We start from the raw sequence: 23,195 nt of genomic DNA, 5'->3' as shown, positions 1-23,195 counted from the left end.
ATAAGTACGTTTACAAGGAACAGCCTCTGCCTTTCCCAACTGGTTGCCATAAATTAAAGTAGTAGCATATGTATGTGTGTGTGCTTCACCTGTGAGATGCTTCACCTATTTGTACTGAACATGAAAAAGTGAGGAAAAGAAAGTACTAATCTCTGCCACTGGTACGAGTTCTGAAAGTGCCCAGTTTCAAATGTTTGGATGCTCTGCTCAGAGTAAGAAGGTACAGATGGACATTCACTCAAAGAAAAGTATCTTCCTGCAAATTTTGGAATCTTCTGTTTACGTACTTGAAGCACTACCTTTCTGTTTCGCAATTACACATGGTAAAACTAATAGTTTATTTATTCTGATTCCTCTGTAAACAGCACCAAAAATACTCCCTTTGTTTCACACACCATCAGAAAGCTGTGCCTTCTGGTGGGATCATGTTCTTGTCACGGAACTGTGGTTCAGGTCCTGTGCAACCAGAGTCAGAATTTCTGTCCAGTTAAAGGCTCCTTTATCTGCTTCTTAAAGTACTCCAGAACTTCAGCCCGTAATGCAATGAAGCTGTGCTGCAGCCAGAAATGAAAACCCTATCTTTGATCCACAGCACACCTCTGCCTAATACCTTTACAAAAACGGCTTCTTGAAGCGCAAGGTGCAGACCACATATAAATGGCCAGGGCACAGATACTCCATGAAAGTCCCACTGAAGTTCTCCACAGGGCTTCAAACAGACCTGACGAGACATACTTCTTCCATTTTTTTCTGCACAAGAGTGAATCTCCACCCAACATTACAATTTTGGCAAAATATTATTAAAAAAAATAATCTAGTTAACACAAATCAGAAGTCAGTGCCAGCCTATCCTTGATTTTATTTACAGCTTCCCCAGCCCTTTTGTAGTCACAGATGGAACAGACACACAAATACTTCTATTCAATACATACTCTCATCGCTTCCTGGATGTGGTCTTGGCGTACAAGCTCAGCTGAACGGTCCATGTACCACTTCAAACATCGGATCAGTTCCCTGAATATAACAGAGAGAAAAGAAGAGGAACCTTCAGCACTATTTTAAAATCATTTAGGCAACAAACATTTTGGTTTTAGGGAGAAATCTATAAAACAGTCTCATTTCACTCTATTTCAGCGGTCAGCTATAGCTGTCCTAGCTGCTTAATTTACATAATACATAGGTTTAAGTTTCAAAACTAGAACATAATTTCTTCTCTGAAATTGACTTAGACCATGCGGAACACTAAGATGTTTATTTAAAAGCTTTGATAAATGCATGCAACATAGTTCTAAGACTAAACCACACCTTTTTAAATTAAGTTTATATAAGAAATTCCAGGTCTCCCCTAAGTAAAAGTTTTTAGAAACTAAGATCACAAAGAAAATACGTGCATCTGTTTTCCTAAGTACACAATACCACTTGGACTAACTTGAAGAGCTGTCTTACAAACATGTTGGATTTCAGACATCAGACTACCAAAAATCATTTGTTTTGTCTGAAAGAGGTGATAATTGACACAAAGCAGAACACCTTTTTAGCCTCTGAATGTGACTATGCCTTCTAGTGTTGTATGGTACCTACAGTTTTTTTACCTGCCATTGACGGAAATTTTTAAGTATTTTTTTTAATTACACTAAAATGTGAATGGCATAAAACGATTAAAGCAAATTATAAGTTATTTTTAATATTTTACTGTGGCCAAAGATAAAATACCCTCAAATATACAAAAGAAATGGTCTAAAAGAAAGAAAAACAGCACCCAGAACGATAACTGTTACTGCTTTCAAAAATCTCTCTTATTCCCTGATGCAAGACTCGAAAAAGAATACTAGCAAATAAGGCAGAATCTTCAAAGTGACGGTGAAAACTAAGTTTCTCATCTACTGAAATTATACATTTAGTGTAATCAAATAGAACATCTTATCTGTATACCTGTCTACTTTGGAAAAGGAAATTAGAATTAGTTCCCTAAGCTTTCATACAAGTCTTACACCCCAACATCCTTAAGGCAAAAAATGTATATGCTCTTGGTAGCTCACTAGTACAGACTGGTAATGAGTTGTTGCTGAGCGACAGTCTGCCTCCGGGTAAAAAAAAAAAAAAAAAAAAAAAAAAAGAGAGAGCAAGGTTCGCCAGCCTTAGAAAGGCAGGATACATCCCAGTGTCTGCTCATTTTAGCCACCGGTGAACATCCAGCAGCTTTTCTCTACAACTGCGCTGGGAAACTTCCGTCTGAGTAGTTCTGCTTTTGACAACCAATGCTAACGTGAGGTTATGATTCTGATGGAGACATCATTCAAAAGCTTGTTAATACCATCTCTTGAAGTGATGGTTGAACAAAACCTACTTGTAAGCCAGTGCTCCTGCAAAGTGCTTCTGAATGTAAGTGTCCATCACAGGTCGAAAATGAAAATACTTGCTGTCACGCAGCAGATTTATGATGAACACCTGTGGGAGATAAAAAAGCGAACCCATGCTAAAGGAAGCTGCACATTGTTGCTAGGTCGCTACAAACAAGTTACACAAGCTCAGGAACAATGAAATACATGAGTTTCTTTAAAAATATAGTAGTTGTGCTGTTAGATGTTATTGTTTGCTTCTCCCAAGTGATAGCAAATCTTGCTGTCCTAGGATCTGCTGAGGCTAGCCTGCCCTCCTCACCCAGAAAACGTAAGGCTGGATCCAGTTGAAATTTTATATTTCATGGAAGTAAAATACTATCAACATGATAATTAGAAACTTAAAGCTCACTGACCATGAGATAAAGAAAAGTAACAATTCAGCAGCTTACCAGAGACTGAAAGACCAACAGACCATACTTTTCTGTGTTGTCATCCAAAACTACAAACAACGTGTCGAGAATATCTTGTAGGAACTAAAACGACATGAATAAACAAAGAATTTCAAATTCAACTGCATTCAAAAGAAGGTTATTTCCTCCCTGCTTTAATTGTTTCATACATGTTGGTATCTTTGTGCAACACTTGCCAAGGACAAATCACTTCAGGTTCATGCACACGAAAGATTTTCATTTGGTTTTACTAAGAAGAATTTTTCTCTTTACAAGGAATATTTCTAAACAAAAATGACAGAAAACCAAAAAATAAGAAATATGTACCATGTCTGATTTATAAATATAACTTCAGTGTTCCTGACTAAGCCGACGAAAACTGCTGCCTAACAACAGTGGCAAAACAACTTACTTTAATTCTCGTATCATTAAGAGTGTATCAGATACTGTTTGTCATCAAATTTAAGACTTGGAAGCACATTAACTGGTGCTCCAAATTATGTTTAATACTGAAAACTTCTGGTATATGACAAAAAGTAAAGCTTTTATAACAAGCACTAACTGGGTCAAGTTACATATTGCCAAATGTTTCCTTTATCCATAACACCGCGGCTTACTCAGCGCTGGCGCAATTCAGTGATTTTCTTTCCTGAAAGCACAGTCCTCAAAAGGATGGCTGTGAAGAATAATGCTGAAGATCAAGTCAACTGCACATCCTCTCATGATTTTTTAATCTATTCCAATTAAATTTCTGATGCGGAAAGCAAGAAATAAAATATAATAATTTATGAAGTCTCTGAAAGGACACAATTTCTTATTTTCTGAATTATTGCATGCTGTGCCTCATATCCCAGTGCCTAGTGGCAGCTGATTTAGGGAGGGAATCAATTACTTCTCCCCTTGGAATAATTTAATCCGTATCTTTTTATGCTTTTCTCTATAAAAACAGATACTTGTACTGCCTTGCAAACGAAGTGTACAAAACATGGCATTCTTGGAGAATTCCAGTATAAATGGGGTATTGTCCTCTTCTGTCTCTGTTATGAAGCTATCGTGAAGATTAATATTCAAGATATGGCAACATTCAAATGAGTTACAGTGAAGTGGCTTTAATCATAAACTACTAATTAAGTGATGTGATTTCTCTTTGGTTTCTTTTCTTTGGTCATTTGCCGTTACACATTATCTCCTTTTACTTCTAGATTTATAAAAATAAGTTCTAGGGGGAGGTCTCAGCACACCTAAAATTATCAGAGAGGTATGTAGAATGAACTTTTTTTGCTGAGTATTCAGATGCATTTTGAAGTTCCTCTGACCTAAGAAAGTTCAGGTCACACACAGGACTGGCAAGTAAAGCAATAGGGGTTACACAACATGATGAAATTATGTGATAGGAGATGGATTACTGATAGGTTAGGAACGCTGGAGGGCAACTGGTGCTCAGGCTCTACGCAACAGCTCCACTTCACAGTGCTGGGACAGGAAAATGGGTCTGCAGGATGGGTCACCAGCCACTGAGCAAAACTTAATTTCAAGGTGTCACGTTTCTTTCTCCTCTACACAGATGTTTGGAGCATATTTGCAAAACAGAACTACATATCAGCTCTGCCAGCTGTTTGAAAAGGCCAAGTTTTCTGAGCCAGCTGTTTTCTTCACTCTAGAAATGACCAACCACATTCAGGCAATTTCAGAGAATGTCCTTTAGAAAATACTACTGGAACAGAGATCGGCACAAACCACCACCACCAGCGGCGACGTCTTTGTCAGCAAGCAGTGTGGCTCGACAGGAGCGGTCCTGCAGAGTGGGGAACGTGGTGCCCACGACCTGATACTTGCAGAGTATGGGGGTGAGGGAATTTTCCTAAGGATTAGCTACATTTTGATACCAAGGATTAACTATCCATTAATTTTTGGTGTGTACACTCCCTTTCAGTTTCATGTCAAAATAAAATCCATTCAATTCATACACTCTGGAAATTCACAGAGTGAATCAAAAAGCACAGCAAGAGGGAGCACTCAGAAGTGCATTGCAGGTCTGATGAACTTGCTATCACAGATACATACAACGACTTATTTCACGTAGTACCTTCACAATTTCCTCGCCACTGACATGTCTCAGTCGTCCTAGAATATCCATCACACGGTCTGGGTAGGCTTTCCATTTCAGCAGGGCAAGCAAATCCACTGCAGAACAGTGAGAGAAAGAGCTACAGTCTGTACGCAGAGGGACGGATGGCAACCCCAGACCCACCAGAGTCACTACATGTTACACTTCCGCTCTTGCTGCAGTTCACACTTCTCAGGGCAGGGGGGAAAGGGGAAAACAAGAAGGAAAATACATATTAAGTCCAATACTGCTAAGAAAGTAACAAATCGAGGAACGGGAAAGTGCTCTAAAAACAGCGAAGACTGCATTTTTCCCTATGTGACCAACACTGCCCTGTGGACAATCTACTTTTGTCTTCCCATGCTTCAGGGAAGTTGCCGTAAGAAGTTTTTATTTACTTATTAACCCTGTAAAAGCCAAAAAACCCCAAACTTCAGATTGTACAGAAAAGCCAACATTGAAGTTTTTATCCTTCAATCACTTAATGAAAATAAACTTTTCTTTAATGTATTACCCTTCTCTTGCACTTACAGTAATGTCTGCAATTTCTCTGCCACCTATCAATATCCTTATTTCCTCAAAAACAGTCTCTGCTCATTTCAATAGTGTTAGTAAAAAACCAAAAAGCATGCATATAATGAAATTATAACAAAGGAGTATTTTAGTAAAATAAACAGAGCACAAGCTTACCCATCTTACCTCCCTCTTCCCAAGCCCGCTGCCCTGGTCGATTCTGAAGGCTCAGCTACTCACCATTCTGGGTCAGTTTGGTGGAAGAAAGCTGTGTGGAGACCGAAAAGGTCTCTTTGGTGCTGCGCTGGAAAATGAGGCTGGAAGGGATGTTGGGGCAGCCGTTGTAGTCCTCCTTGCAGCAAGGCAGCCCCAGGTACAGTGCGTGATTGTTAAATGTGCTGTTCTCATCACACTGCGGGTACGGGACAAGACATGGAATTGTACCTGGTCAATCTCATTCCACATACTCACACCCTGACAGCAGTTGCCTAATGGTACTTTTATTGACCTTTTGGGTGCACAAAAACACTTCTAAGAAAAAGCTTTGCTTACCACCTTTGGGGTCTGTACATACACAAAACAGACCCAGCTCTAGAAAGTGTGGCTTCCTAACCACTGACTCCTTAGAACTTACCACGATCTTCCAACTGTACAACTTAGTGCTGCTGTCTGAAAATCATACTGCAGAAATAAACCAAATCAGCAGGAACAAAGAAAATACAACCCCTCCCAAACCCCTAATTACAGGTTGCCAAGCTGTAGCATTGTAACATGATGCATTTGAAGTACAGCCTAATTTCATAACACAAAGGGTGTAGAGTAATGTCATAGGCTGGTAAAACTGCTGAATGCTCATAAATACTAGTATGTTTGAATTCAAAACAGACAGGATTAGAGTCATCATTATCTGAAGGGAAAAGGCAAGCTTTATCTAGAATAGAAGGCTATATCTATACCTAGTCGTGTGATTTTGAATTTGTAACATTTTGAAACTATTAATCTATTCCTCACATACTTCTAGTAAGGGGAAAAAGCAATGTAATGGCCATTACTTATTTAAACTGAAGTATAGATGAGTAGGTGAAAAGTCTGCAGAGAAGAATTGGTACCTTATAAACGTAAAGCTCATGGATATCATCCGACAAGGTAGTGCCATCGTCTCTCATCAGCGGAGTGAACGCAAACCCAAAGAGCTTCTTTTCTCCCTTGTCTTTTGCTATAGCAACAGATGGAAATAAGGAATCGTATTTGTGCATCATAGAATCACAGAGTGGCTTGGGTTGGTAGGGACATTAAAGATCATGCAGTTCACCCTCCTGGCATGGGCAGGGACCCCTCCCCCCAGCCCCGCTGGCTCCCAGCCCCATCCAGCCTGGCCCTGAGCCCTGCCAGGGATGGGGCACCCACAGCTGCTCTGGGCAGCCTGGGCCAGCGCCTCGCCGCCCTCACAAGACAGATAATTCTGTCTGTCCATATATACCACAAGGTTATTCACGAACTTCTCTGCATGCCTAACAAAAAGCATGCAGGTTACGTAAGAATACACTATGTCTAATTCTATGCAAGTGATTAGCAAGCCTCAAAACAAACACAGACATGCTGAGCACAGTAAAATATAAAATATACATGCTGTACAGAAAATATTCTACAGGAAAACACAGCGAAAGAACAGCAAGGGAGAACATCTGCAAAATATTTTGCCTTGCAGTGGTTGTTCATGTTTTTAATGTGCTGTTTAACTAATGTAGCAACTGGCTAATTAGCAGTGCACCTTCACTATATTTTAGATTGGCATTGCTTCCCTGCTTTCCTCCCAGTAACAGCCTCACCCAAATGTACACGGACAATGGAAAGACCTCAGCTTTTCTAGAATTTTCTTGGTTATATTTTGCACTCACTGGAGCAATGTCTGAACTCAAACCGGAGGTGAGATCCACGGAACCTGTCTATAGGGATGGGCAACTTGATGATTTCTCCCCACCGAGGGCTGTTATTGTGGTAAAGGACAAACGAGTGGTATGCACTCCTGCTTGGCTCTCCTGAGCCCAGGCTGATGCAGTCCTGGAACAAAAGAAAACAATTTCAGATTAAAAGACATCACATCACTACAGATGAGTCATTTTATTACATGGTGATAACCTTTATATAATTCATCTATTTCTGTAGACATAAAGGAAGAGTCAGAAACAGAAACTCAGACACAATGAAAGCTGAAATGTTTAAAGAGATCTTTAAACTGTGTTTTGGGTCAAAGGATGAGCTAGGAGGCCTATGATACTGGATGAATTCCAGTACATTATTATTTAAGTTATTATTTAAGCTAAGTGTTCTGTCAAGCATTGAACAGATACAATAAACAAATAAGTCCAAATATATAAAGATGAGTCAACCCCCCCCCAAACGAACAACAAAAAGGACCTCATAAGACCATCACTATTAATATTAGACTTTTCTGAAAATATAATTTAATCTGATTTCTGCTTCAGTATCTCTGTTCAGAAGTGATACCTGAACTTTTCAAGCTCTTAAAAATGTTGGTCTATTGAAACTACAACCAACCAGCTTCAACAAGTAACCCAGATAATTCTGGTCAAGTTACTCCATTAGTGGTAAGCAAGGAATTTCTGTTGACTAATCATCACCTAAAAACACAATGAGATCTAAATTTTCGCTTTTAAGATTTAAAAAGTTCAAAGATCTTAACCAATCTATGTATTCTCAAAATACAGATGGAAAACATTCATTGATATTTAGGAAATACAGAAACCCTTAGTCAGAATATCAGTGATGGAAGTTAGAAGAAATACTGACATCCTGAAATAAGGACCGTAAAAGGTCCTTTGTAATGAAGACATGGAGCAGGAAGCACATTTCTTTATATAAGCAGTAACTCATGTTCTATACCTAGCACTTACAAAGTGATCCAAAACATTCAACATCTTATAAAGCCATGCAGAAAAAAGATACCTTAGAGATTCTTCACTTTTAGCATCTCTAAGGATAACGAATCCAGGAAGAAACAGAAGCTAAGAAGACCCAGAATGACACAAGCGATATAAATTCCAACATTAAAGCACCCCACATAGAACAGTAGCATGACAATAAGAATTACTGGTCATTTTCCCAAAGCATCTCTAAATTCTAACCCCAAAAAATATCAACAATGTTGATTTATTTTTTTCACCTGTAAACAGGGGACTGTCAAGCCAAGCACATCCCATTAACCAGCCCCAGTTAGCTCAGCCTCTGGTAATATTCTTTACGCTTTGAGAAAGTTATGAATTTGTGAAGGAGCCAAAAAAGAAAGAAAAGTTCTCTGGAATTTTGGGATTCAATGCAAGAACAGCTCCCTGGACAGAGATTCATTGCAAAAGCTCTAATCCAAACTGGGTGGCTGTAGCACATACAAAACTCAGCCCTCTCACGTAAGCCTTAGTCACCATACGATACATGCCACAACCCCAGCAGATATTAACACATTGGAGTGAGTGCAGAGGAAGCAGTACTAAAACCTAGTATGCCTGCAATACCCCAGTCATATTTTGTAATAAGAGTAACTTGTCAGGCTTCAACACGGCAATTCTGAAACCTCATTCTGCATGGGGTTCTTAGGAGAAAGTAAAATAGTATTTGTATTTCTTCTAGAAGGTACAGTAAAAATTCAGATTTTCATCTGAGCTTTTTTCTGTTGCCTCAAAAAATTACCTGCCTTGGCAGAAAAATGGTCAGTATTCGAATGGTGTTTCATGCTATAAATGTTAAATAAATGAATAAGTGAAGCGTCTTTCTTTCTGGTTGTTAGCTGTTTCTATGCATTTGTACTACAATCTATAGTCTGAGGAGGGAGGACTGCTTAATCTTTAATTCTGAATTGTGATCTGCAAAATATAAACATGAAACTAGCCTCCGTACATCCAGTTACCATAAGACCCAAATATGTGGGTGAGTTAGAGGGCAGAGGCAAGTAAGGGAAGCTAAACTAGAAAAAGTATCAGCTAATAATTTTATCATTTAAGGTATGCCTTGCAATTAAGATATTCCTGCTACTGCAACAGAAAGAAGTAGTGAGAAATGTGTCAAGGATTTTATTTTTCAGACTATATTGAAAGATACTAACAATTGAGTAAGACCATTCTGAAAAGGAAATACTAATTTTCATTTCGAACAGCACTGTATTCTGGGAATAATTTCACTGCTTTTGGTAGGACTATTTCTGGACCAAGATATACTCAGCAGCAATAAGGATGTGAGACAGACAGAATATTGTCATTATTGTTGCAGATGGTTCTGCTAAAGTCTTCACAAAGGCGCAATTCCGATTTGGATTGTGCTGCTGGTCAGGAAAAGCTTAGAGATTTTATTCTAGTATCAGATGAAAATGTTGTGGCAATTTCCCCACACCTTCTCATTTGGCAGCCCCTGCCTGGGAAAGGCAGAGGGCAGGCAGGGACGGGGCTTCAGCCGGGAACAGCAGTGCTTTGGGGGCAATGACTTAGCTGTCAGTGTTAGCTGTCAGTGTTCTGCCCATGCTATTCTAAGCTCAAACTGGAGGGTTTTTATTAGCTTCTCCACTGTATCACCTCCTGAAAGTTCTCAAATGAACGTCATAATTAGACAAAATGAAATAGAAGAAAGAAAATAGCTACCCTTGACTGACTGTCCAAGCAACCTTGGGTCACACAAGCGGTCATTAAGGGACAGGGAACCCCAACAAAGCAATTCCCTTTATCAGCGGTGCACCAAGCCCTAACCAACGCACACCTTATTCCTAACATTTATGTTAAAAAGTTAAGACTCCTCTTGTTGCAGTCTTCAGTATTTTCTTTTATATTATGCTGAATGACTGAAATGGATCCAGAGCTAGCAGTCTCTCCAGCTGCTTTGTTTAGGAATAAAATTATATTCTGCCTTTGGGTGAAACCACCTCGCTCCTAACAGAAAATGGAAGGTCATCACTCTAGGTGTCCATACCGAAGATTACAGAAACCAGATGGCTGCAGTGAAAAATAAGCCATCTAGGGTTTAAAACCAAATCTGTCATACAAAAGGTAAAAGGGTATCCATTTAGTTGCATACTAAAATAACCCAGGACCTGTCTTACGTTTTAGACCGACGGATACCCAGACTTCCCCAAACCCATGGCAAGCTGGGATGGGTAGCTTGTTCTCAGGGCTTTTAACCCGAAGCACAGGAACATTCTGAGCACAAGCTTTGCTGTATTTTACAACCAAAATCTGCATTCTGAAAGTTGAGACAAACTGGAAATGTACAGATTAAGGAGCTGAATCCTCACAATTTTCAGGGCGTTTCTATAGACTCAAAAGCAGCCAGAGAGGCTCTTAACAGGGTCAGCTGTCTTCTGCAAGGACAAGGAGGTTACCACTGGTAACGCTGGGGCCATCTTACAATGGTAAGATAACTCACTAAGTTAGAAGTAATTCCAGATGGCTGTCTCATTTGCTTTAGCTTTGGTAGATGAATTTGCAGAATTTTTAAATCATGTAGAAGCTATGGCAGTGACAAAAAAAGAGGAGACATGATTAGTTTGCAAACTCATTTCTAAGTAGCTGCTTCTTTCTCTTATGTGCATGTGATTATTCCTTCAAACTGTCATTTAGCACTTTTGAACTGTCTCTGTATTCAATTCAACTGATACTCAGGTTTATGTTATTTTTCTAGTTCTATTCTGCAGTTAAAAGAGAACGCAAATGTACCTAAGCAGCGAGGAGTTGGAAATAAAGGGAAGGAGAGTTCAACTTCTGTTGTCTTTGATGGCCCTTTTACTTACTTTTCAGTAGATAGGCTAGCTTACACCTCTGAGTTTTTTCTCTGTAGAAAATTCTAGTGTCTGCATGCTTGAAATACAATGGATCTTAAGCATCATTAGACATCACGAACCAAAGACCTCCCTGACATAAACAAAGTATCTTTGTTGCATTGATTGCCACTATACAGAGAAGCAGTAACATAAAATCTGCTATAAAGATTTTCTTTTAAATGTGTGGTTTGAATTTAAAAAACACGAAAGATCCTTTATCTGTAAAGTCTCTTCTTTATGACAAATGTTCATCCAAATTTTTTCTAATCGGAATGACTACCTTTTACTAGTCTTTGTTTGTACCACATCTGCTTCACTATCCCATGGTAAAGTCTTGAAGCACTGTTACAGTAGTAATAACAGGGCAGGGTAAGAAAAACTATAACTTAGCATCTGTGAATGACCGTTCCATGCAAAACCACAGCAGAAGTTAAGGCTGATAATGTCTAGAAATTATACGGCTTTTATACTTAATCATTAGCCACAGTTACAGTATAATTAGCCACCACCATGTACATTAGTATTTGAAGATGCTGATATTGCAGTTCGGAGGGCAAAGACCTGTATTGGTCTTTGGCAGACAGCTGTGCAGTAAAGTGATGATTTAAAATTTGTCACTTCATTTGAAAGGTACGCCTAATTCAATTAAACAAAAAGGGATTGTGGTCTTCCTGCTTCAGCTATGAGCACAAACCAGTTCCTTAAAAGAGACATACTTTACTTTTAATGAATTCACAAGCAATTGTAGTAATAAAGGAAAGGGTGTCCTTTCAATTAAAAACCAAAGATTGTGGCAATGAGTTTGGTACACAAGCACTTCGATGTTTACACTCTTCTAATAATAGCTACAAAGGCTATTTTATTGTGGTGGATGTTAAAAGAAGGGAGGGGGGAAGTTATTTCTGATAAATATTTATGTTAAAATACTTTCCATTTCCTTCTCTATCCTCACACCTTCCCACCCCAGCCAAAGCTGACTTAACTACCCTTTCCTCTTCAATAATACTAAAAGAAAGAACAGAGGAAGAAAGAAAAGTATTAACTATCACCATTCACAGCTGGAATGGAGCCATCCCAGGGTGAAAGCCAATATCTTGGAAATACAGCTAGTGACATTTATTTTCCAAAACTACATTCAGTACCGTAACTCCAACAACACAGATTTAAGTCTCTCTTGTAATCACATTTCATCACATTGTAGGACACACGTTATTTAATTTTAGATATTTGTCACATACTCTTCAGCTCTTTCTGACTACAGTTATTCTAAATTTTCTTCACTGACATCACATTTTGAAATTATGGAAGTTTTTCAGTTTATGAATATTTTCTCCAAGTTGCCTATTCCCATATAGGGGTAGTGCTCCAAATTCTTTCAAATTTACAACTGGCTACTTCCTTCATCATAATATATAACTTAAAAACTTGGGGGGAAAAAAAAAGTAAAAGCTAGTTTTATTCTAGCACTTCCCTTGTATTAAGACAACAAAACAAGGTAACGTGTCCATGGAGCAAGCACATGGCACCTGAAGCTCAATGAGGAAGGCACTTACCTTCAGGATTTCTCCATCTGCATAGAGCACATACATGGTCACTTCAATGTTCTTCTGCACGCTTTTCCCACCTCTTTCAAAGTCTCCCTTTTCTAATGTCAGGTATAAGTCATTGCGTATATCACCTACAGTAAAAGAGCGGAGTCACACACTTAAATTCAATATGGATGACTCAGTGTCAGCAGGCAACAGATTTTGATTCTGCAAATCGATTTTTGTTTTCTGCAAGACCATGGCTGATGCCCAAATCATTCCAAGCAGCAAGTAAATTGTTAATAAAGATGAACGTTTTAATATCAGTGCATAAAATCAGACCATTGTTAGTAATGCCTTTATTAAATGTGAACTAGGAATCAATACTTGCTTTTATTGAGTAAGTGAGAAAGGGAAAAAAACCCTTTTACTGCTATGTCTAGTTAGCTGATTTGGAAGTATCAGGTTAAGCCTGACTAAACATCATTAACACCAGACTTCCTAATTCCAATATATTTTAAGAAAAGTAAGTATTGTTTGTGATGATCAACAGAACATTTTGTTTAGTTAGCTCTTCAAGTACGTTCTACATTTTCATAATTCCTTTTTATCATAAAACACAATAAAAGCGGCCTTTTTGGAAACCTCGTTGTAATTCAGTTCAGATGGATTAAGAGGGAATTATAAATTCTTTTTTTGCTAGATTTCTGGCTAGCCTCTGGTATCCATATGCATGGATATAACAAAGCACGCAGTATGGATACTTGCCAATTTCTCACTACCTCATTTTCAAGAGCTTTCAGAGCAAATGACTATTCAGAAATTGAAATATTAGCATCTCTCTCAGCATCTTGTTATCCTGAATTTCACAGATTCTAGGTCACGTTTTATTTTCTTTTAGGAATCTGATGTGGGAAACTCTGCTTTCAAAACTAATGCAGTAAATTCTAAGGCATGCACCAAAAGGAAGCAGGTAGCACCTATTTTTCTGTAAAATTTAGTTACTGTCACCACTTCATGACAGCTCACACTTACCACATTTTTTCATTTACTTGCCAGAATAGCAAACATATTAAAGGGCAATATATAAATATATATACATAAAAAAATAAACAAAAAAGTGAACTCTTTCAAGGCAAGTATTTTGTTAAGCAGCCTCAAGAGACTAAATAATCAAGTAATGGAATGGCTATCCAGCAAAGCAGAGACTCCTCGAAGGCCTGATTTCTTCCACTTGGAGAAGCTGATGCAGTTAAATCTGTTTATTAATCAGAAGCACAATGAAATAGCCAGCATTTGCTTTCAGGCAGTGAGGGATATCCTTTTGTGTCTGTCAAAGAAGCACTTCAAATTCTTTGTGACGTCTATAACCCCACAGAATTTGTTCCTTAATTTACTGTAGGGACGGACAAACAACAGGAGCTTTCAGTCCTGCCTTTACTTTCATTTTTATTTCTGGAGATAAGGACAACTTTTTTAAGCATGGAAAATACAGCTCTGTAGCTGACATTCAGTGCTTTCTGCTAGGAACTCTCTATGAATGGGAATCTGTATGCAAAATGTCCTCCTTTTTCCATCAACCTCACTCTCACTGTGGATTCACACAGAGCTGCCTGCTTGAAACACCACGCAACTAGAGGTTTGAAAATGCTATGGTTCATTAACGGGAAAAAGATGACAGCAAGATGCTGGTGAAAGACCTCAAATATTTGATCTTTTTTTTCTCATCAAATAATAGTCATCAAATGCAACGCTCCACAGCCCCCCACAACAGAGAAAATTATCTTGCTGTTCAAAATCAAGCTAAGCCACCTATATGCTGACTGTAGGAATATCAAGGAAATAAACTATTATTATTATATTTGCAACGGGTTTTGTAAGTAGGGACTTCTGTTTTGAAAATCCTCCTGCTTAACAGAGTCCATCCTTTTTTCTCAGTAGTTTGCACAAGGAGGAAAAAAGTTTCAATTTGTATGCTATAAATCTTCACAGAAATCAATTGTACTCAGTATAATTAGCATTTTGGAGCTTCCTATTTATGACCTCTTTTCTGGAAGACAGTCTGGTTACACAAAGTCCAATGTCAGATAGCAAATCATTTTCCAGCTGAAATTAAAGGGAGTTATTTGGTTATATATAGCATCTTATCTTGCGTGAAGCTTAACAGGAGGGATATCACTGCACTAATTTAGAAAAAAATAAAAAATGCCTTCGGGGTGGGGGGAGAGGAATCTAAAAACCAGTGGATCTGAATCAAAATGAAGAAAAAAGAAGAGAAATAGTATTTTAGTGAAGTATAACGGTGCACCTTCTCTTGTAAAAATATTGTCTATTGAATCTCGAAAAAATAAAAAAGGTTATTATATATAGTAAAAATAGGAAAGTAAATGTATCTAGCAAAGACAAAACACATTTAACTATCAGATATGGAGCCCATCAGTTTCTTGAAAAATCTGGAGATAAAAAATGCTTTTTAAAAAGCTACAAACTTTCTAAAGCTAAAAATCAAACTCTTGCATTTATCTCAGTGAATATAACCTCACTGCAAAGAAGCCTCTGCTCTCCCCATCACGTTCACTAACCACACAGCTTGCTGAGTCCTCACAAGCCATTTTTTTTCTCTCCAGTCGCTACTGGTTTTGAGCGTTTGAGCTCAGATGCACTAACAGGATGCACAGAAACTGGAGCAAATGCTCGAACACTGAGCAGTTTATTAAAAACTTTGGGTATGCAAATTGCAAAGCTAGAGAAAACATTCTGCACACCAGCACACAAGTGCACGACCAGAGCGCGCAGGGCAGCTTGCGTGTGGCTTAACACAAGCGTGATCAGTAGGATCGCGAGTGATCCCTGGCAGCTTTAACACAGAATGACAGCTAGCTATCAACTCAAAAATCTTGGCAGACAGGGCTTTTCCCATATTTAATTCCATCATCAAAAGAAAAAGAGAAAAATAAGGTCCTTTTTTAACAAACCAGATAATTCACGCCCTCTGCACGGCAAACCACTGTCCCAAAAGTGCTGGCTCTGACACGGCAGTAGCGTGTATTTTGGGAGAAAAGCAGCATGGCCCACCAGCCTGGGCCCACGGGCCTCCTGGCTCCAGAGAGCAGCATGGCCTATCAAACTGGGTCAGCTGCAGCCTCCGATCATCAGCACAGCAATAAAAAAGTGCTAGAAGGCTAATGGGCCAAAAGTACTTATAGGCTAAAAACTGCAGATGACATTTTAAGCTGAGGGCTTTTTGTGACAGGTGACTGTCAAGGATAAACTGAAAACCTAGAGAGTTTTCAGAATGGCTATTTGTTTGGAAGCCCACCCCTCTACAACTGTTTTCAACTTAAAACCAAACGTAAACTCCTCTTTAGCATACTACATGCACTTTTAACATATGCAGTTACTGAGCTTCATTCTTTATGAAATGTCTTGAAAGACAGGATTTTTCACAATAATATATTAAGAAAATATTCCTGAGGTGTTACATGGCTCTTCCTTCACCTGTGGGGTTTTTGTTTTAACCTATTTACAAAGCCTTATGTCAAACGTACAATTGTTTAAATCACAAATCACAGATTATAGCTTTGGAGGGTTCACTTTTATTGAAATTAAATGCCTTCTCATATCACCTGAAATGATTTTAACAGTAATGGGGAAAAAAAGGAGTGGTGGCAAAGGCTGCACTAGCCAAATATTGATTTTGTGGTTACAGTATAAAGAAATGTACTGGAAGACTTCCAAACACTTATTTATCATTTTCAAGTCCAAGTAACTTAAGCAGTCCAATGGCCAGTAACTGACTACTATCTATTAGAATAAGTAGGAGAATTATCCTGATAAGATTTGTACATTTTCTACTAGAAGATTAATCCGTTACTTGAACTGCAAAGTAGTAACAATTTACAGAAGCTGCCTGCATTTAATGTAACATTTTTCATTTAGGGTTCCTACAAGATTTTGTACACCGAGGACAGGAATGGTTCCTGTTTTATACAGGTGAATACTGTGACAAAAAAAGCTTACACAATTCACGTAAGTTCCCAAAGGAGAAAGAGACAAACAAATATCTGACATCATGATTCTAGCAAATTTGTTTTCTAAACGGTCAATTATTCTGTGGCTTTGTGAACCTGTAAAGGACATGTAATATATCCCTGTAAGCTGGGGAACAGTGGCAGCTCACAACATTCAGGATGTGTAGGTCCAGTTTCAAGTAACTTAGTAAAATAACTGTATTTATTCAGAGAATCTTAATGTGATTTTTTCAACTGGAAGTTTAGTCTTTTACAATTTAAGCAGCCAAAAATATAAAAAACCTATCTATGAAAATCAGTATTTATGCCTGTATTTGTTAAATTGTTGAGACGGTCCTATTTGCTTAGGGCCCAACACTGTGATATACTGTCTGCTTGACTCTCTCACATCACTGGGTTTAGGATCTTTTTGAAAATACTGGCGTTTCACAGAAGCGTGCCAAAAAACTACAGAGCGTGAATGGGCAAGGAGGACTCTTAGAGTATGCTCCACAATGGCTTAGGGAGTAAAACCACAGCCATACAGTTACGTCCTATACATAAATGAGCATTCCCACAGCTAGATTCAATCAGCATCACCCCACTGACTGAAGTTACAGCAGTCCAGACCACTAAGGGTTTGACTCAAAGAGTCCAGCAAGTAAGTAAAATCTTTGAAACAAACTATAAAATGTAGAATATATTCATGTATAGCGTCAGAATGTGCTTTGCCTGTATTTGTTCTAGCTCTTTACAATGGTAACCGCTGTCCTTTCAGGCCAAGATAATCACATTGAGCTGGACGTTCCCTGGATGCACAGCCCATCTCTGCTGCAGCTTTGGAGGCGACTGCACAAAGCAGGGCACCAGTAACTGGGTTCTGATCTCAAAGAGCATACTACGCCTTTAAGTTGCAACTTTCTCTAAATGAAAAACGTGCAACTGCTTCTGAAGTGCAGTGATTTCAAGACTGATGAGGTTAACAGAACGATGCCCACAATCAGCTCTGCGATCATCACATTTTTTTTACAAACCAAACGGACTAAAGGAAAAAAACTGACCAAGTGCACTGCACGGGAAGGGTCTCAAATGCTCTCTGGCCTTCCTTCTGGCTGATTATGGACTTGTTCTCAATCACAACTCAACAGATTAAGTGCCAGGCCTCACACTGCATGATTTTCCCTGGCTGTAACAGTGCAGTCACCTTTGATGCCGGTGTGACTCTGCTGTGTTGCCCACTGTGTCACTACTTGCCTGTTGGAATGAAGAAGCCTTGTACGGTCAGACAGGCTCTGGGAATCACATTAGATCCACTGCAGCAGCTTATTTTTCTTTGCCCTTTCACCAGTCAGTAACTAATTGTTTTAAGGTCCATATTCTTCAAGGAGTTACAGCATGTAACTGTTAACATTATTGCAAGTAGTATTACAGCAGCAAGGGGAAACAGAGCTTTGACCTACTGCCTATATGGTGAATTAAATTAACTTCCCCACCCACCCCCCGAAGAGAACATCATGCAAGTTTAACTCTGTGCGTTCCTCGAGCTTTCAGTGAGCAGAACACTCAATTGTTTCAAGGAAAAGGAACAACCAGTACCTACTAGATTATTTGCTATCCATCATTTGGCCTCTGTGTATAGAAAAGAATTTATACATTGCTCTGTTTAAATTCAATGATTTCCCCGAAACAGCTTGCTTTTAGTATTTGGAAATTGATTTTTAATATATTTTTTATTATCTCCACCAACTTTGCATTTCTGCAAGTTTATTTGTGACAAAAATATTTTTTATTCTCCTTGTAAACATTTTTTTGGCATAATTATTAAAAAATTACATCTTCTAGTCTTGTTGACTCTCGTCATGAATGTTGCAAGAACAGCTGATGGATTTTGCTATGTCCATTTCTTAATGTCCTTTTGCCATGACTGTGCTCACTGACAGAACAGATGCTGAGATGTTTCTCACCTTTGCTACTGATTCATCTGTCATAGCTACTAAATTTGTCTGAAACACTGTGGTATGAAGAAAGACTGACAAGACAAAGCCTGTGCCTCTGTTACCAAAGTTTCCCTACGATGTTATGGTTTGCTGTCTTTACCGATCCCCAACATTCCATGAACGAAGAGAAAATGGGAAAAAGCAAGCAACAGGCAGACATTACACAGAAAAGCAGAAACTTACACCCAACTATCTTCATCTCTGCATCAGAAATAAAGAGGAGAGAGTAAAGGGAGAGGAAAGGGAGAGAAGCCAGGAAATTACGACAAGGAGAGAGGAAAAAAAAAAGAGAAAGAAACATCACTCACAAGTTGAAGATGAAGCATGCACTTTTCATCAGAGCATCAAAGTAAAAGACAGAATACTTATCAGCACATGGGGAAGGGAAGGGATGTCCTTTGGGGTACTGACAAACGCCATGCCTATGCAATAGATTTCTGATCAGCAAGTTCTGTATACAAATAAAGTTGCAATCCAAAAGGCAAGCAGCACATGCCTCATTGCTTTTATCTCTGGGGAAAGGTAAAATTGTCAGGATCAGATGGATGGTCTTAAACCCAGTCATAATTTAGAAAAGAAAAAAGAAAACCCACAAATGAACAAAAGCCCACCACACCTCTTCATGAGGCTGGTTTGACTCAATCCCTTCTGATTCGGACAAAAAAGAATTCAAGTCTTTATGATGCTCTTCTCTGATCACAACACAGTAGGAAACAAAGATCATTTTATCTTTAGAAATGAAGACAGGCATGGTTATTTTGTAGGCCATTAATCTTGTTCTGCATAACCATGCAAGATATAAGCACATAAAGACCAGTTAAACTTTATTTCTTAATGATGACCAGCTACCACCTACGTTGCTCAAATGCGAGTAAGGGGAAAAAATTGCTTGATACAGGAACTAATGCTACGGTTTAGAAAACAAAACGGGGCAAGAAAACTGTGTGATAAGACACAGCTACAGGATTTTAATGGTTAAAATGTGTACATGTGAAAGAATTTCCTAGTAAAACAGAAAATGAAAATGTCAGAACCTATAACCAAGAAGATTAATTTGAAACCCTAGAGCTATTTACTTTTTAAAAAACAGATTTCTTGGTTCAGCAGAATGATCACTACATATTTTAACAATACCAGGTGATGTAGCCTTTATTAATGTATTCATAAAGAACATTTTTAAATCAGTGCCTTGAAAAATCTGCATCCACTTGCAAAATACAACAGATGAACTTTCTGTGCTCTTTTCTGAAACAGGAAACCCTGTCTTTAATGAGAAAGAATCAGTTCTGAAGCAAAGCAAGGAAAAGGTAGTTTGACAATGACAATTAAAGCAGTAGACATAGTTGAGAACTGCTAACATGCATGACAGTTTTTTTGTTTGTTTGGGGCTTTTTTATAACCTCCCCTGACCCCAAAGTATTTTCTAGCTTTAGACAACACTAGTAAAGCTAAGAAAGAATGTTTGATTCTGGTTGTTACAACAGAAGCACAAAAAAACCCTGACAGGCATTCCTTGTTCATGTAACTTGGCTAATCCACCTGAAGGGTAACTCTGCCCAAATGTTCTATCCTGGACATCAGGTAAACTCAAAGCTCAGTTTGATCTATTGTTCTAAAAACAGTAATTCTAAAAACAATTGTTCTAACAGGCAAGTATCTGCTGTCACTTGAATAATGTCAAACACACTTTTATGTAAAAAAAAAAAAGATAAGTAATTAGAATGAACACTGTTCCCTGCATCAGTGAGTTTACATTATATTTTAATCTCCTAATTTTTACAGAGATTTCATCATCCTGCAGAGTACCCAGGAAATGAAAATTTTTCTTCAGAGCACCATTCACTGCTACCTCTCTCTTCAAATCTCACCTCTACTCTGGTAATGTCCTAATTTAACATTATAGTGAAAATCTATTCACACTTCCATGGCTGTGTTTAAGGACATTTACAAACTGCCTTTCTCCGCAAACATAAGCAATTTTTTTTCCAGAATCAAATGCCTAAAGCTTTCCATCTAAGTGCTATATATGCAGCCCCCTTCTAGCCCCCTTTGAATTGAGAAGTTCTGGGTGTCCAGCCGCTCTGGAGAGGCAATAAGCATCTAACAGCAGAATGGTGGCTCTTTCACACATTTTTTTTTGCATCAAATCAGTATTTTGAGCAGATCTATATATATGAGCCCAATTCCAAACAGATTATCATCTTAAAATCTCTGTTTTATCCAACAAAAACTGTGGTTTTCACAATCATGACATTACCAAGCGACTACGGTCTTTTGAAGAATACCATTTAAAAAACTGATGGGCTGACCAGCGCTGGGAAGTTTACTACTTACACCCGTATAGCCAGCCTTACAGTGGGAGTGCTGCAAACACACACTCTGGAATCGGGTTTTAATTTACTTAAACATCCAATGTCTCTAGGCTGAATATCACAAAAAAAAAAAATATACTTCAGATTTGTTGGACATCTTTTGCACTGAGGCAGTATTTTCACTAGAGTTCTTAGAGAAAGAAAGTTTGGAAATTTGAATTAGCTGCAATGAATAAAGAATTGTTAAAGTTTAGGGTAGGAGTACTTTTCACATGAAACTGCTAACTGGCTTGTTCAAGCCCTGGACAAAAGCATTGCCCAAAACAGCAGAAGCACAGGGAAGACAGCCTACTATGCCAGCTTGCAGAAAAAAAACAGGGCCCAGAAAATGGTAAAACAATTGAGGGGAACACTGAGGCCATAAAGCTATTCCTTAGGCGGGCTAAAATTCAGTGGTCTGAAGCACCTAAGGGACAGCTTTATACACAGAAATGGAGGATAAAGCAGTTCTTACAGGAGAATCAATTCACTTATAAAGGTATGCAAATGTTATTGTTGATGTTGACTTTTCTAGCTGTGATCTAGCTGGTCTAGCTGACACATCCAGCTGTGATCTCAATTACAGCAGATCACCATGCAGCAGCTGTGCCTGCATATCAACAGACAATATTTAATCTCTTCTCTCTTTGGGTTAAGACTGAAACTGCTATAAGGTCACTAAAAACTAAAATCTATAATTGTCATTATAGCCCACCTCCTCTGCTGCTCTGTTACTATTATTTCCAAGTTTGTTAGTAAATAAAACACATACTGTTCTAAATCCTGTTACTTTAGTTTCTAGAAATTCTTCCTACCTACTCCCTATTTTTATTGTGCTTTCTGAAAAGCCTCCATAACAAGGCCACAACAACTACTTTTGATACTGATGCGTCACTACTGCAGTCTTTCAAGTAATAAAATCTGATACTTTTCCCATTATGCTTTCATAAAATTTCCCATGTCTGCAAAGTCACCCTTGGCCTTGGTTATAACGCATAGCAAAGCAGTAGTATTTCAAATGCTATACATGTAATATAATTTGTAAGCCCATTTCTTACTACACTGTAAAAGTGAAGGCAGTATAATGCCAGGTTTTATATCTATTGATTGCATGACTGGCTAGGTTCTGGTTTCCTCCCTAAATGAACTCTTGGCTATGCTGGGGCTACCTCACCTTGTGCCAAAATAAGAAGCATCTCAAGCTGCTGCTCCAGAAGTAAGGAGCAAATGAAGTACAGCAATGCTTCAGTCAAGACCACTGTTGCAGGGACTACGTGCTCTGTAAGGCCAGCTGGAAAATCAGACCAGATTTGCAGCCTCATATATTGTCAACCATTACAAAAGGCTCATACTAATTCCAAAAATCAAGGCGGCAAAGTGGAAACTCTTTCCAGGCTTTGGATTATTGGGAAGAAGAAATTGATGCATTTTAAAAGAAACATCTCTAAGCTTAGCATCCATGAGGGATATCTAACTGGCAGGGAAGGTAGGGAGAACATCAAAGCAATCTTTCCAGATCAACTTCCATGCATGTGAATGTAACACTTTCTATTACTATAATGTTTGTTGATTAAAATGTTTTAGCATCCCTCCCTGAATCTGGAATTGGCATTTATTGATAAATAAGGCAACTCTTCTATTAGCAATGTTCTTTGAGTAAAGCACCCATTCCTGTGGGACTTGTCTAGGAGAGTATGAGAAAAAAATTACCAATATTTTAAGATAAGAGTTGTTATGTTTACCTGGCATTATAACATCAGGAAAACCCAACTTCCTGGTAACAGAAACGCCTCTGTTAAAGATCATGGGGTTTTCCCTTCGAATCTGCTCCATGTCACCACGAAGAAGCTGAAGAGATATTATAAGTCCTGGAAAAAAACCCAAAGTTGTTAATTTTTTCAGACCTAAGAATTACATGTCTGTACACAGAAGGCATGTAGGTAATATAATGCTTTGCTCCACAGTTAATTTAATACAAATACATAAATACAGAGTTCTTTTCTCCCTTGGAGTAATTTAAAATTGAAATGGAAGAAACCAAACTGCTTTAAGGGATCAGTTAAGAGTGTAACATTGTGTTAA

The 23,195-nt window shown here is 38.4% G+C and overlaps 1 protein-coding gene across 12 annotated transcripts in view; it reads right to left on the bottom strand.

Moving 5' to 3' along the window:
• Positions 1–23,195, bottom strand: part of DOCK3 (dedicator of cytokinesis 3) — a 223,814-nt gene that overhangs the window by 63,566 nt on the left and 137,053 nt on the right. For all 12 annotated transcript variants that reach the window (XM_037384111.1, XM_037384118.1, XM_037384112.1 and 9 more), the window contains exons 14-22: positions 22,856–22,981; positions 12,783–12,907; positions 7,310–7,472; positions 6,521–6,627; positions 5,652–5,823; positions 4,878–4,975; positions 2,792–2,875; positions 2,348–2,448; positions 933–1,014 (exon numbers count right to left, since the gene is read on the bottom strand). In XM_037384111.1, the coding sequence (XP_037240008.1) occupies positions 933–1,014; positions 2,348–2,448; positions 2,792–2,875; positions 4,878–4,975; positions 5,652–5,823; positions 6,521–6,627; positions 7,310–7,472; positions 12,783–12,907; positions 22,856–22,981 (1,058 nt within the window). The remainder of the gene's footprint in view (positions 1–932; positions 1,015–2,347; positions 2,449–2,791; positions 2,876–4,877; positions 4,976–5,651; positions 5,824–6,520; positions 6,628–7,309; positions 7,473–12,782; positions 12,908–22,855; positions 22,982–23,195) is intronic.

This window comes from Falco rusticolus, chromosome 4 (genome assembly GCF_015220075.1).
Source record: "Falco rusticolus isolate bFalRus1 chromosome 4, bFalRus1.pri, whole genome shotgun sequence".
NCBI classification, from domain to species: Eukaryota; Metazoa; Chordata; class Aves; order Falconiformes; family Falconidae; genus Falco; species Falco rusticolus.
This window is presented reverse-complemented; position numbering and strand designations above follow the sequence as displayed.